Below are 9,575 nucleotides of genomic sequence, written 5' to 3' on the forward strand. Positions count from 1 at the left end.
CGATTTAGTTTCTTATTCAATATGGATTTGTCAGGTTATTTGGGAAGATTGATTTGGAGAGTCAGATAAACACTTGTTTAGATTATAAATATTTTTTGAGTATTCTTTTCTTAAAGTATGAGAGTTATTATTATTATCAGCTTTGTTAGAAGCAACTACTTAAGTTCCAATCTTTTGTATTCAACCGATAGCGATTTAGTTTCTTATTCAATATGGATTTGTCAGGTTACTTGGGAAGATTGATTTGGAGAGTCAGATAGACACTTGTTTAGATTATAAATATTTTTTGAGTATTCTTTTCTTAAAGTATGAGAGTTATTATTATTATCAGCTTTGTTAGAAGCAACTACTTAAGTTCCAATCTTTTGTATTCAACCGATAGCGATTTAGTTTCTTATTCAATATGGATTTGTCAGGTTACTTGGGAAGATTGATTTGGAGAGTCAGATAGACACTTGTTCAGATTATAAATATTTTCTGAGTATTCTTTTCTTAAAGTATGAGAGTTATTATTATTATCAGCTTTGTTAGAAGCAACTACTTAAGTTCCAATCTTTTGTATTCAACCGATAGCGATTTAGTTTTTTATTCAATATGGATTTGTCAGGTTATTTGGAAAGATTGATTTGGAGAGTCAAGTGATTTGTAATTCAAGATATTTAAATTTAGTGGATTAAATGAATGAATGGATGCGATGTAGGCAAGTTATTCTGCTATCGAAATACGACGACAACAGCAATTTCAATTTATTCCATAACTTAATATCTGAATTAGGCCCAATAATGGTCTGGATTCCCTAGAATCATTTAAATGGGCCCATATTAGTCCTACCAAATCATCTTTCAATAATAATAAATCAAAAAGGCTAAAGCCAATCCAACCACACGAGGCATAATCATATGGGACCCGAGAACACGATAAGCTTTACATCTATTTGATGCACTCATCACCGTATGATCACGTATCACACATTTAAGCCGTTAGATGAAAACCATGGACCCCACCACACGAATCTTCATTGACTATCATCACTCATCAAAGTTACAGTAATCACTGCACAGAAATCAAGCCAAGCGAGAAAGAAACATCTCTCTCTCTCTAGGACGACACTCCAAGTGTTGGAAGTGGAGTTTGCGTTTTGGTGTTGCTGGCCTTGCACTTCATTCTGCTGCGACGTCGTTTTCCAACCAAACGACGGCACCGACACTCTTTTCTTTTTCTCCAAGCTAAACAACACTCAGTTTCATCCCTTTCATTTCTCGCTTCTCAGGTATGCATTCCCTAACTTCAAATTACAGTTTAGATATTTTATTACTTTAGCATTTAGATTCGCCTTCTAATCTATTATTATACTTTACATAAGTAAATCAATTAGGCATTAGCTACATTTTTAACCTTGCTTCAATGACCTATTTACCAACCGTTAAATTCATCTGTTTAATAGCTAGAAATGAATAATGGAATATTGGAGCGTTTCGTTCCGTTATTTTGAAAACATTTTGCAATTAGTCGTTGTTGCATGATGATAATGCACATTTTTCTTTAATCGATAATGTTTTTGAAAATAGGCTTGCGTGCGTGGACCACTACCATTTGTTTTTTCAGCTTCCGCAATTTTTGCTTATGTGATTTCGGTTTTGTCCCTGCATTATTCATCCACTTCATTTTTAATTTCAATTTCAATTTTTTGCAATAATTCATAAACAGACTTACACTTTTAATTTGCAAAATTCCCCTCCTCTGATTTCTCATATCTTGAGCACTTGTTTTAGATGATAGATTAGGAGCAACAGTTCAAAGCAGAAAAGCTCCAACCTTTATACCCTTTAGTTTCTATTGTGAGCAGGGTTGGTTGGTTTGTGAGTGAGGCTGAGGGGAAAGGGGAGTGATTGTGAGGGACGTTTTCCTAAAGGTTTATCATTATGGTTTCTTTACATAATGATTTTTCAGTCTTATACATTCTCACCATTATACTAACTAGTTCCATGCGATGTTGAGTTTGCTCATTTGTTGATGCAGACTGACCAAATTAAAGTCATAGCAGGTTTATTTTCTCTTTAATATGGTTTAGTATTACTTATTATTAGTTTTTTCATTTGTTTCATCGGGTTATTAAAATGAGGAAACAAAAATAAAATGGGAGTAGAAGTAGATGATACCCCTGATATTAATATGTTTTTTTTGTATTCTCTATATAAGTGATAATTCAGCTAATGTAATCTTTGTTTTTTGGAAGTTTGATTTGTAATTGTAATTCAGTTTTGCAGATGGAAAACAATTAGTAACATTTTTCCAACTGAAATCTCTTCTGGAAACAAAAAGGTATTTTCAAAGCTGGAGCTTGGAATGTTTATCCAACTGATCTCAGATTAGAACTGAAGCCCGGAAGTTATCCACCAGCATGAGTAGAAAACTTATTGATGGGTTCAAACCAGAGAAGTCTTCTCTATCATATGCTGATGTTCATAATGAAATTACCAGGAATTTGGCAGAGAATTCTTTAAAAAGTTTTCCGAATCAGCAAAAGCAAGCAACTTGTGGAAGAGAAAATGAGGAAGACGAGGTTGTTAAGTATATGTCGAGTTTACCAGGTTATTTGGAGAGGGGAGAAAAAATCCCTGATAAGTGTTTGAATGTTGGAGTCCTTGATTGGGCCAGTCTAGAACATTGGCAGTACAGCCATAAACATGTACCCCACAGTAGTAGCCGGTGCTCAACATCGTCTAGTAATGCATCATCTTCTATTCGTACGGAGGAATTATCTGGCAATTCTAGAAGGGGTCTAAATTGGTCTCCTTCTCGTCAAAGGATAATCCGTCCGTCATTGCAACCTCACTCAATGGCTTCTACAAAGCAAGATCATTCTATTGCTGTCAAATCCTCTGGAGAAAATGTTGGAAATCGTCTGAATCTTAGAGGCAGCCACAGTGATATTGACATACAGAGAAAATATGTTCGGACTGTTGATCATCTTTCCCAAAACCATCCTACCAGTATACTGAAAGCATGTGACAAGAAACAATTACGTCCACATATTATTAAGGAAAGGGATATCTTGCCAAATGGCCGAATTTATGAGGCAGCATCATGTGGTAAGCTGGTAATGAGCACTCAAGCTAATCAAATGGAAAAGAAAGTGGAGAATTTACGAGAACAAAATATTGATGCGCATGATATGCTTGGGAAAAGAGATCCCATTGTTCTTATTTTACCTAGAGAAATCCCTGAAAAAAACAGTCATTGTGGAGCTCCTGATATGCAAACCACCTTGGATCAGAGGTTAGGAAGCCATAGTCAAACAAGATTTTCAATAAATCCTAAGGAACCTCCCCGTACATATCTGAACTGCAATGTTTCACACTCCTGTTCTCTGCCAGATGAACTTAGCGAAAGCCATTCTCAACCTAAAGAGTCACGATCCAGTTCCATAGATTCAGAAAGTTTTAAAATTCCTGTTTCTATTTTTTCAGAACCTTCAGCACCTGTACCGGTCAGAATGAGAATGAGTCCATCCAAATGTAGAAAGGCTGAGGAAAGGAAACACACCATTGCTGTATCTTCATCTGCAAATGAGCCTCCCAGGGAAGTAAACCAGAAAGTAACTGCTGAGAAATCAAGAAGCTCTTCACCTTTCCGTCGATTTAGCTTCAACATTGGCTTCACAAGTAAAGTTTCTGGTTGTAAAGAGGTTGCACATGTGCCACACCAGAGCTCCACAGCCACCCTTAAACCTAGTTCAGAAAATGTGAGAGGCTATGCTAACTCAAACATTACAGGCCGTGATAAACCTGGAAATGCTGGCAAAAGCAGGTCCAGCCCTTTGAGGAGACTCCTTGATCCGCTGGTGAAACCGAAGGCAACAAACTACCATCATTCTGTGGAGTTATCTCAAAAAGATTCAGAAAATGCGAGAGGTCATGCTGGCTCAAACATATCAGGTGCTGCTGGCAAAAGCAGGTCCAGCCCTTTAAGGAGATTACTTGATCCACTTCTAAAACCAAAGGCAGCAAACTGCCATCATTCTATGAATTTATTTCAAAAAGAGTCAGTGTTAACAAATAAGAATTGTAGGCCAGGTAATGGGAAATGTTCCACTCTACTGCCAGAGAAAGAATTGGACAAAGACCAGAGGTTTGGCTGTTCCACAGTCAACAATGCGGAATCGTCAAATTACGAGAGGTATATGCCATCAGCATCTCAAGCTCTACTGAGAATTTCCATGAAGAATGGTCAGCCCCTTTTTACATTTGCTGTTGGCAACAATAGCAACATTCTCGCTGCCACACTGAAGAACTCAACTGTTTCAAGACAAGATGAATGCAACAGTATCTATACTTTTTTCACTTTTAGGGAGGTTAAAAAGAAGAATGGAAGTCGGACTAATCACACGGGCAAAAGCAAAGGTTCTGATTACGTTCCCCAAGTAATTGCCCAAATGAAGGTTCCTGATTTGCTCTATGATTATTCAAATAGTCAAAATTGCACGGACTCTATCACAAAAGAGTTTGTTTTGTTTTCTGTAAAGTTAAAGCAAGGAGATGCTCAGGTGACTGACTATATGCCAAATGACGAGCTTGCTGCTATAGTTGTCAAATCACCCAAGTCTATCAATTATGCACATCAAAGCAGTTGCCATAAGGAATGTCAAGACTTATTACAGGTAACAGTGGTGCTTCCAAGTGGGGTTCATAGTCTTCCAAGCAATGGAGGACCTTCATCATTGATCGAGCGCTGGAAAACTGGTGGATCCTGTGATTGTGGTGGTTGGGATTTGGCTTGTAAACTAAAAATTCTTGCAAACAATAACCAAACCTGCAGAAAATCAAGAACATCAGAAGCTTATTTTGCAGATCAGCATGAGCTTTTCTTCCAGGTATTTTCTCATCCATTAATTTAAGTTGGCTATCCTTTTTAGCATATTGCAGATTGATCTAAGTTAGTTAGCCTGTAGATAATTGATCAGTGAAGTTTTTTTTTACCATTAATGCTTAATACAGGGGAATGACCAAGGTCCAGATAACCGTCCTGTTTTCAATTTTTCTCTCTTCGAACCTGGAGTATATTCAGTAGCTTTTGGCTCATCACTTTCACCCTTGCAAGCATTCTCCATCTGCATAGCAATGGTGGATGGCAAGCTCCCTTATGAAAATTCTGGATCAAGAAACTCCATTGAAGGAAATAATTGGAGGGAATCTGTATCGGTTCAAACAGATGAACTAAAGGCTCATGGTAAATTTGAGGACATTCCTGGAAGTTACGTTGCTTATCCTCCGGTCTCTCCAGTTGGAAGGGTCTGAAGTTGATGGAGTAAAGTTATTTCTGACGCCTCCTTGCCATTAAGTGCACATCTCGGGTAGCCAGCAAATAATAGTTCTTTTAGAGTAGTAGTATGTTATTCATATCTGCTGCATAGGTGAAAGCCTTGCAAGTTCATAACTCGATTATATATCATCATTGTCAAATAACAACCAGTTAAATTGTGAATAACATGAGTAAATTTTATTGTATCTTCTGGTATTTCATATTTGTCCTATTCACCTGGTTGACCATTGAATAAATCATTTATTTACTGTTTCATCGAATGGGTAATTGACCACACATTCAATATGCCATATGCAGGTGATGTGGTGTACAACTGTACTTCTAAACCTTATCTCGAAAAGGGGTTCCATATATAATCTCTAAAGTTGAGTTGCACTATACGAACTTTCACTGTATGATTGTCCAAATATATACCGAAAGTGAAACAACAAATGTCAAAAAGCGAAGACATTTATGCCATTAGTCCTTGACATACATCAAATTAGCAAGGACAATTAGACTAATAAGCATAGTAAGGGTGAGTGAAACTTGGAAAATGATGTACTTATTTCAATAACTATGGCCTCAACTCTTTTTTGGTGGATTTTACAATTAGAGAGGGACAACATTTTACGGTTGCTCTTCTTCTTTATTTTCCATGTTTGGTTTAATCATAGGAGACTTTGAATCAAAGACCCTAGATTCTAGAACTTTGATGCTCACAACCTATTACACCATTCAAATAAAGGTACTATACACATTGGCACAAATCTCATGAGTCACACAACTCACGACACACAACTCCGTGTGACACAATATTATTTGTAGTAAAAAAAATTTGTCTCAAAATTAATGTCATTTATAATTTTCAATATAACTTTAATTATTTTTCTCTATACTACTCTTCAATAATTATTATATACACAAGTTTCAAAGTATTATTATACTTTACATTATTTTTTTCTATACTATTCTTTAATAATTACTATATACACAACTTTCAAAGCATTATTATATTTTGCATTGATAATAGTGAAAAACTCATCAATAATTAAGGTGAATAATTTAGTAAAATCTCTTATCTCTTTCTTCTAATTCACACACCGTTACTAGTTCACAATTTTAAACTAATTTGCTTGTGACTTAATTTCGATGTTTTCTACTTGATTTATTAAAACAGAAAACTTAATCAAGTATTCTTTCTTATACAATTATAAACTTTTAGCTATAACCACAAGAGTTTTGCCATTGCAAGATAAATCCAAAATATTTAAAGCTTCTGTCCTATTTAAATAATCTTATGGTTTGAAGTTTTTGACTAAATATATGGTTTGGAGTTGATCATAAAATCCACGGTGAATTCATCTCGACATTTCAGTAAAAACAAATAATTTCGAGTTTTGTTCTAGAGTTGTTTTTCTAATTAACAAATTCAATCAAATATTGATTTAAGTTATAGATGAATCGTTTGATAAGGACAATTCAGAAAAAAAGTCCCACAAAAATTAAACTAATGGTGTTAGTTACTTATAAATATGTCTTTATATGGCATATATATATTTATTTATTAGTTGTGAATCTCAAATTTATATGGCTCGGATACCCTCATTGTTTTTCTGTCTTTAAAGAATCGTTAACCAAACTTTATTTATCTTCCAAATGAACTCCAAATCATAGGAACTACCATTCGTAAGAACATGAAGATAAAGAGCAACAAGATAGTAAGATAATATAGTCCAAACAAATTTTCCAGAATATCACAATAAACTGAAGGTAAACAGTAAAGACTCAAAATTAGAATGGAAGAATGAACTTAATTAAAACAAGTAAATTATTATTCTAGAGTTTTCTGTGAGCTACCTCAAAGTTCACAACAGGTATTAACCCTCTTAATAAAATAAATTGATCTGATAATAGTCATGGGAAAAACTAAAGACCTTGCAAAATATACTAAAATTAAGCTTCCTCAGACTGCAACTACTAATATTGTAGTCATATGCAACTACTAATATTGTAGTCATAGCCAGACAGATCAAACCGCAAAATAGAACATCTGATATAATATACTTGGATCACATTGGAGGCTTCCCAGTACCAAGCAGCTGACCAATTAGATTAGTCACCTGAAAGCAACAAAAACATCACTTAGACAACAAGACAATGATTATGATCAACATGTGCAGTTTCCATGAATCCAAAAGTAAAAACCATATTCAGATCATACATTCTATGATATAAATATAAACTGTTTTTGCATGCATCGCACAATCAAGAATAACAGTAGAAATTTCAAAAAGAACACACATTCTAACAGATAGTAAACCCAACTAAGATTGTATCCTAGAACATATGAATCTATCTTAGCATGAAAAACAAACAACCAAATATGGAATTAGCTAAAAATAACAGGCCAAAAAACTAGCTAGTGACACATTGAATCCAAAAGAAGACATAAGGAATATCTTACATGCCAATATTTGGAAACACAGCGGTCAATGCAACTATTTTCACCCATATTTAGCTCTGACTCCTTGTACCTGAGAAAATAAAGTGACAAACACATTATTATATCATTCATAATCATACCAGATAACTCTATTGAATGAATAAGCAAGTAAGAAACTAATCTCCAATTTCATTGGAGGACCTTCAAAAGGAATCAACATGATGCTTTCTCAAACAGTTAATGCAACTGAAAAAGAGCGTTTTCTTACCTATTGTCAACACATTTATTGAAACATGCCTGGGTCATCCTGAATGATAAAAAACAAAAAAGGATAAGCTAAATGAATTATTTTGCCACCAACAAATCTTCATTATACTTGTAAAAAAAAAAATCACACAGCAAACATATAACAAGATAAACATCCTAGTTAATACCAATAGCAAGAGAACGTGACAATTGCAAAAAAATTTAGGTCCTGTTTGAATTGATTTATTTGAGTTTACCTATTGATAAAACCACTTGAGACTGTAATTGGGAGAGCTTACTTGACATGTCAATTAGCTGTTTTTAGGATAGCTTATGAAAATACTACATATTTATATGAAATAGCTTATAAACAAGGCCTTACACATTAATTAAGCTGATACTTATCCAAACAACACCTTATACATATATTGAATTGTATAAAAAAACCTAATTGAGAAAAAAACTAAAAAGGTCAAGGTATGAAGATAAATTGAAGCAAACCTACTTGTTGAACAATTCGACCCTATATTCCATCTCTTTTTCAGCCATTCCAAATATCTGCTCCATTACCAAATAAATTAATATCAAACACATAAAAAAAAAAAAATCAAATAATAATACCCAAAAATAAAAAATCAAACTTGGAATTGCAAAGGGGATCAATTTTTCAAGCAAGGCATTAAGAGAGACAAAAATCAAATCAAATCCAAGAAAGAGAAAAGAATACCTGCCTGATCTTTATCGAGGCCAGAAGGGGGAATTCCATTTGAAGCCATTGTAACCTAAAAGAATTCAGATGATGGAAACAATCGAATTATAAAGGAGACAATGAAATTTTTGGAAATTGAAAAGTGGTGAAAGGATTATAAAGCATGCAACTCACAATTGTTGGTGTGTTGATTTTAAGCTGCAAACCTAAACCCTATAACTTTCGAGTTGCTCGAATATAAGTATGATTTAGGGTTTTCGGGTATAACTAAGGTGTGTAATTTGACTGTCAGATTAGGAACTTGTATGCTCTCGTCGACACGTGTCACAATCTCGATCACTCTCGGGCTCTTCTCAAATATGATGATGTGAGCATGGACTTTGCACGTGACTCAAACGCTTTTATTTTATTTTTTTACTAAAAAAAATCTTTTGTTAGTATTTTAAAAATTGTTTTTAATTATTTTTTAAGGGGATTATATATATATTTAAATATAATAAGTTGTCATATTTTAAACAAATAATAGTAAAATGTCCTACTATTTAGAACTATTAGGTCATCGCATATCCGATCATACATTACGCGTACAATTTTATTTTATTTTTTATAAATTATTATTATATTTATTAATATAGTTTTATTTTATTTTAGTTTATTAATAATATTTTGTTTTTTAAAATATTATAATTATTTTTATTTTATTAAATAAATAATTTTGTAATTACAAAAATAAAAAGAAAAAAAAAAGAAATTGTATATGTAAGGTCGCATCTCGGAGATGCGACTATCTATTCAATTAAAAAAAACCTTCAGAAAATTGTTGACCGAACATGCGATGATGTAGTAGTGATAAAAAATTAAATTTAGTATATT

General features: G+C 33.7%; 2 protein-coding genes across 5 annotated transcripts; one reads left to right on the top strand and one right to left on the bottom strand.

Annotated features, from left to right (window-relative positions):
- Positions 1-904: 904 nt before the first annotated feature.
- On the top strand, positions 905-5,577 carry LOC101498980 (uncharacterized). Of its 3 annotated transcripts, none has more exons than XM_004486917.4 (3): positions 905-1,270; positions 2,260-4,873; positions 4,998-5,577. In XM_004486917.4, the coding sequence occupies exons 2-3, from the start codon at positions 2,402-2,404 to the stop codon at positions 5,295-5,297; spliced, it is 2,772 nt and encodes a 923-aa protein (XP_004486974.1). In that variant the 5' UTR covers positions 905-1,270; positions 2,260-2,401; the 3' UTR covers positions 5,298-5,577. The 3 variants fall into 3 exon arrangements, with proteins under 3 accessions (XP_004486974.1, XP_004486975.1, XP_004486976.1); XM_004486918.4 differs by having other exon boundaries at positions 2,268-4,873; XM_004486919.4 differs by lacking the exon at positions 905-1,270 and adding an exon at positions 1,314-2,044.
- A 1,518-nt stretch (positions 5,578-7,095) lies between these two features.
- On the bottom strand, positions 7,096-9,016 carry LOC101498438 (mitochondrial import inner membrane translocase subunit TIM10). Of its 2 annotated transcripts, none has more exons than XM_004486915.4 (6): positions 8,877-9,016; positions 8,725-8,775; positions 8,499-8,551; positions 8,016-8,054; positions 7,769-7,838; positions 7,096-7,424 (listed from the first exon to the last, which is right to left on the bottom strand). In XM_004486915.4, exons 2-6 carry the CDS (start codon positions 8,767-8,769, stop codon positions 7,374-7,376), a joined length of 258 nt encoding a protein of 85 aa, XP_004486972.1. In that variant the 5' UTR covers positions 8,770-8,775; positions 8,877-9,016; the 3' UTR covers positions 7,096-7,373. The 2 variants fall into 2 exon arrangements, with proteins under 2 accessions (XP_004486972.1, XP_004486973.1); XM_004486916.4 differs by having other exon boundaries at positions 8,721-8,775.
- Positions 9,017-9,575: the final 559 nt, after the last annotated feature.

Source organism: Cicer arietinum, chromosome 1, assembly GCF_000331145.2.
Source record: "Cicer arietinum cultivar CDC Frontier isolate Library 1 chromosome 1, Cicar.CDCFrontier_v2.0, whole genome shotgun sequence".
Classification (NCBI taxonomy): Eukaryota; Viridiplantae; Streptophyta; class Magnoliopsida; order Fabales; family Fabaceae; genus Cicer; species Cicer arietinum.